Source organism: Culex pipiens, chromosome 2 (genome assembly GCF_016801865.2).
Source record: "Culex pipiens pallens isolate TS chromosome 2, TS_CPP_V2, whole genome shotgun sequence".
Taxonomy (NCBI): domain Eukaryota; kingdom Metazoa; phylum Arthropoda; class Insecta; order Diptera; family Culicidae; genus Culex; species Culex pipiens.
The window spans coordinates 137,655,680-137,661,679 of NC_068938.1; the positions used below are offsets into that span (position 1 = coordinate 137,655,680).

At 33.2% G+C, this 6,000-nt stretch overlaps 1 protein-coding gene across 3 annotated transcripts in view; it reads left to right on the top strand.

Annotated features, from left to right (window-relative positions):
- LOC120419590 (uncharacterized) overlaps nucleotides 1-2,958 on the top strand; it is a 49,361-nt gene extending 46,403 nt beyond the window's left edge. For all 3 annotated transcript variants that reach the window (XM_039582329.2, XM_039582332.2, XM_039582331.2), the window contains one exon: nucleotides 1,422-2,958. In XM_039582329.2, coding sequence (XP_039438263.1) covers nucleotides 1,422-1,614 — 193 coding nt within the window. In that variant the 3' untranslated portion in view covers nucleotides 1,615-2,958. The remainder of the gene's footprint in view (nucleotides 1-1,421) is intronic.
- The last annotated feature ends 3,042 nt before the right edge of the window (nucleotides 2,959-6,000 follow it).

Consider the following 6,000-nt stretch of genomic DNA (forward strand, 5'->3'; position numbering starts at 1 on the left):
ATTTTAGGTCTGAATGTTTTTTTTTAAATTATTTATCATAATTTTAGAAAATTCAAGTTGATTTTGATTTAAATCCCGACAAAAATATTTATATTTGGAGGTAGGAATAAAAATCATTAATTCTGTTGCAATTATTTTTCAAAGTTTACGCACCATTTTTTTTTCCTAAAATTCAGTAAAGTTTTACTGAATTTTCAACTACTGAAATTTCAGTGAAAGATTCAGTAATTTAGATTTTACTGAATTCTCAGTCAACTGATATTTGTCACTTTGACAGATGATTTACTGAAATTTCAGTAAAAAAATTGTCAAAACAACTGAAATTTCAGCAAAATAAACGTCAAATTATTTTGCTGAAAATTCAGTAATTTCTTGTGGCAGTTTGACAGATCATTTGCTGAAGTTTTAGCAATCATTGCTGGTATTTCAGTTATCAAAATTAGATTTTGCTTGTCATTAGACTGTCTGCAGCGCGAAGTTTTATAATTGTTTCAAATTGCGAGCAGTTTTAAATTTTTAGAACTGGCGGAAATGAAACTAGAACACGGTGTTCGCAACGCGCTGATCTAAATGTTGTTTCGAAAAAAATGCTTTTAATTGCGTGCGTATGATTATCAACACAGCATCATAGTGTGTGTGTAAGATTACGTGGATATCTCTATATATCTGATTTTTTTTTTGAAACTGAGTTCTATTCCAGTTTCAAATCGTCTCACGTTTGAAACAAACTCGTCGAGCAGTTTTATTTCGGTTTCAAAATACTGCTCGAAAAATAAAACTGCAACTCCGCGTTGCGGGTGGTCTGTTTCAGTTCTATTTGAAAAATGAAACAGCTAGTACAAAGTAGAGCCGCGTTGCAAGCAGTCTTAAAAATAACTGTTATTAATTCATTTATTTCATCAATCGTCCAAACCTAAAAAACAGGTGGTTAGCATCGAGGAATTTGTTATTAACATTTTTCTTACCTTTGTTTCTAAAGATCACAATACAAAATTTGAAAAACAATACATTTGAAAGAGGATTTTCACTCGGCAGCATCCAAACAAGTAGTCAGAAGTGACATTTCAGTTTGACAGATATGCAGTTACTGATTTTTCAGTAATGTTTTTGTTTATTACCGAATTTCAGCAAATGTAATGATTACTGAATCGCATTCAGTTATTTATTTTACTGAAATGACAACCCAAAATTTGCTTTGTATGTTATTTTCCCAATCTGATACAAATAATACTTTACCATAATTTCGCTGCCAGTCAGCGGGTACTAGCTAGAAAACATATCACAATTTTAAATAATTAATCTGCAATTATTTCTTTTCAGTTTTTTTTCAGTTTAGCAAGCTACTTTGGTTCTTTTCATACATTTTGCTCATATTTTACCAAAAATCCGTACTCATTAGTGCCCCTTTTTTACCCCAACAGATTCCGCACCTGCCTCAAGATGGCCGACTCGAGCGACGCCAACATGGTGGGCAAGCTGTTCTTCAACATTGTCCAGTCCAAGTGCTTCGTGCTCAAGCCGGAAACGGTCTGCACCAAGACGTCCTGGTGGGGCAAGTGCGAGAAGAAGGTGCGCCGGAAGCGGGCCCACATCCGTGATAACCGAAAGTACTAAAAAACCCAGTGCGCTGGAAGCCAACCTCCCCTACAATTGTATTATTGGAACTTAGGAAAAACCAAACCCCAGCAAACAGTGTTGCCAACTAGAACATCAGATGACTGCGAGAGCGAGAACGTGAATGAGCTGTTATTTATTGGTTAGAAGGCTAAGTTTATTTATATTAACACACACTAGTAGCACAAAAATGGTGCCCGTGGCATCGCGGAAACTCTTGCGAAACAATGATTCCTATTAATTTGTAAGCATTGTTGGAGACGACTACGGCGAAGCGTTTCTACCTGTTTTGTGTCTTAAAAACCATACAAAATGCAAGAGTTCCAAACTATCTGTCGGAGAAAAATCAGTTTTTCTGGGAGCACTGCATTATTCTGAGCGGAATTGCGTTTTCGTTCCCTTTCGTACACTCTCTCTGTCGACGAATTGCAGTGTGAGAGAGCGAAACCAAAAGAGAAATGTACGAAAACGCGATTATGTTTGAAAGAGAGAATTGCATTTCGGTCAAAGAAAACTTTGATAAATCCAGAAAAATTAAATCGAAATTTTCCGATAAAAAAGTTAGCTAATGCAAAAAACAACCACTCTAGGATTGATGGTACAAATTCCATGACATTTAACGCAAGCTAGTGGCATTGTACATACACAAACGAAAAAAAAAAAAGAACCATCTCTCATCTATTTATTTTTAAAAAATACATTCACATAAATTTTGCACAATGCATTACGCAGCTAGCACGCATGTCATAAGAAAAAAATAAAACGCATGTTACTCATTACCACTAACCAGCGGAAATTGGATCTAAGAAAAGGCTTTTAAAGTTCTGGTAGGGCTCACACATTTACCGAGAGAGAGAGAGGAGAAACTCATAAAACGGCGTGTAACGAACTAAACTAATCAAAATCAGCAAACATGAGATAGTAGGTTTACGGAAAAAAAATCAGTTAGACTTTAGTTGTACAGGCTGTAAATAGAGCGCGCGCAGGTATATCTGTCCATCGGCACATTCGTTTTTAACAATAAGTTTAAATAGTTTAAAAACAAGCATAGTCTCTCGAAAAAATAAACAAACAGGTGATATCGATGATGTGAATGAGATAATGATGAATGAGAATGATAAATGAGCTTTGTGTTGATTGTTTGCGCCGCTGCAGAACGGATTTTAAATTGAGCTGTGTTTAATTTAAAAAATAAACGCCGTAAGCCGGAATATCGATGTACTTTGATAGTCTTAACTAGGATAAGATTTGAGGGAAAAGCATCCCGCTAACTACAACTATAAATAACGTTGCAAAGCTTTGTTTAAAACAAGTTTGTAAATAAAGTTAATAAAATAATTGAAATTTGGTTTGATTTTTTTTTGATGACAAATTCAAACAATCTGAGAGTCTTCAGCGAAAATGTTTAATTTTTGTTATTTTTCAGATTATTTTCTATGGAAAACACTTTTCAATAAGGAATTATATCAATGATCCGGCAACCCTATCTAAAGTAATTAGAGCTTCAATGAAATATTCAACTTTATTGAAACCATATAAGAAATACTTCCGGAACAGTTGAACTACAGTAAGCAGCCCAGTTTAGATGAAGCCGTCACTAATTTTCAATGCAAATTGATCATCATTCTAAAATCGACGGTAACATTTCAAAAGGCATCATGTACATTTTGACACTTTCTGGGTTATTGCATATTCTAAAAGTACTCCTAATAAGCTACCTCTCCACCAAAAATGAGCAAAAGTTACTTCAGTAAAGTCTGTTTAATAATGATTTTAAATAAAGTAACATAAACAAAATCTCTGCCATCAGCAGTCCCTGTTAATATAGCCCTGTCAACCTGTCAAATAAAAGACTACATGAACCTCGTGACGAAAAAAAAAGCATCATAAACAAAGCGCCATGTACTTTCGGCGAAGAAAAACGAATCATAACAAAGCGCCCCCCCTCAATGACAGCAGGGTGATATCGACGTTGATGATTTCAAAAGGAGTTATGTTTGTTTTTCTCAAATAAAATTAAAGAAATAATGTTTTATTGAATTTGGATGATCAAGTATCAATAAAAGCAACGTTTTTCATCGTTTGTTATCATTAGAACATCTTATTTTGCTTTTATAATAAAATGGGAATTGAAAATGGATGCTCTACATCAGGGGTGACCAAAGTATGGCCCGCGGGCCAAACGTGGCCCGCGAGGTGATATTTTGTGGCCCGCGGACCCATTTTGAATGATCATGTAATATGGCCCGTTGACCACTTGTAATTTTATACTTTTTTCAAAAAAATGGTTATTTTAAACTTTTTTATGCTAATCTTTTTTAATTTTTGTTAATAAAAAAAACATATGATTTATCAATATTTTGATCCCCACTTTAGGATACAAATAATTTGTTCAAATATTTTATAATTAAAACAATTTTACACGTTTCAATGTGAGTGAAATTAGTAAATATCATCAAAACTTTCATCAAACATTTCTAGAAATATTTAAAAAATCGTTAAAGTTTGACTTAGGTAGAATTTTGTAATAGTTGCAAAAATATAAGTATTCTTTATTAATTTGCAAGTCATAATGACCTTTTTATGAACTGACCCTCAAACTTACATTTCACTTCCTTCTGGATTCGAACTTATTACACTCAACCCCCGGTGGTTGGTCACTTTTTCGTTTGACACTTTTTTAGTTTGTACCCCGTTGGTTGGTCAAAGTCAAACTAAAAAGTGAAGAACTGTCACTTTTTACACGGCGCTCACGCACACTATCAAAACAAACGTTTGGTAGTTTGTGTGAACTCCGTGTAAAAGGGGTGTCAAACTAAAACGTGACCCCGTTCGTTTGAAAACAGTTGGTGTCAAACCAGCGGGGTTTGAGTGTACAGTTAAATAACGAATCTGATTGACTACCAACTGATTCAGGCAGACAAAATGTGGAAATTGGAGGATCAAGTTTGTTGCAAATATTTTACAAAGCTTTCGTCGATCAACCCACCCCTCCACCATTATTAAAAAAATGGCTCGAAAACCAGGAGCAAAATATATTTTCAAAAAACTTTAAAACTTAAAAAAATAAAATTTAAGTGCAATCAGCTGGAATTAATGAAATATGCATTCCTTTGCATTTAGAATCATTTGAGCATGTTTGGGTTTATTAAAAATAATTTGAATTTTAGCGAATTTTGGATGGAAATAAATGTTTTTTCGCTAAATTTTTTTGTCGAAGCTTTTTTTTTGAAAAAAATGATTGCAGTTTAACTATACGGAAACATAAAACATTTTATAACTTTTTTTTTTCATTGAAATGTTGAAATTCTGGCTCTCAACGATTTTTCATTAGCCACACTTAACTTATAGATAAAATTACGCCTTTAGATGAATTATTCAACATGTAATGTCACCATTTTCGAAATATAAAAACAAAACATTTTTTTTTGAAAGCACAAGTACATTCAGCTAAAACTTTTTTTCAAATACCTGAAATAATAAAATCAACAATGCCGATAGAAAACCGTTATTTTGTGGTTTCTATTATTTTGAATTGATTTTTTAAATAACAGAAATTTAATCTTTTAAATTAAAATAACGTAATTTAATTCTTTCAATAACCTTTTTTTGTAAATTTGGCCCGCAAGCTCATTTGAGCTTCAAATTTGGCCCGGCCTCCAAAAACTTTGAGCACCCCTGCTCTACATTCAAATGCGTTTTCTCAAAAAGGATGGTGTGTACATGATGCTTTTTGAAATGTTGGCGCCTTTCCGAGACGACCCGCGGGCCAGATTTGGTTCGCGATGCCATTTCATCCGACCCGCGACGGCTCTTTATCATTTTCATTGACTGGCCTTTCAGACTCGTCAAGAAATTGAATAAGTTTATTCAATGCAATGAAGCAAATAAACAATGTTGTTTATTCTTTGTGGAATAAAATCTTTTCAAAAATATTGTCTATACTCTATAAGTTTATTTTTTTTCTGTTTTTTTTAGGCCGTTGCAAATATTTTTCAAAGTTAATGTTGCTCCACCATACATTTTTCGCGAGTCTTTTTGCAACATCTAAGGCTATTTCACAAAAATTTTGTTCGAAAAAATATCGTGGGCTCACCTTTAAATTTAACTTTTAAACATAAAAATCAAAAAATCTTATAAATGCGGCGTATTATTCTTTTCAGAAAACCCGTCAAATTTCCTACAAGTTTATCTTTGACCACTTTTTGATACGAGGCAACGGCTTCGAAATACAGGAAAATTTTAACTACAACTAAAATTTTTAAAATACTCAAAATTTCACAAAACTAAGTATTTTTGAAAAAGTACTCAAAATTTCAATATTTTACAATATGGGTTTGATACCCATTTGATGATCAGGAATTTTGCATACATTGTGAAAATTAT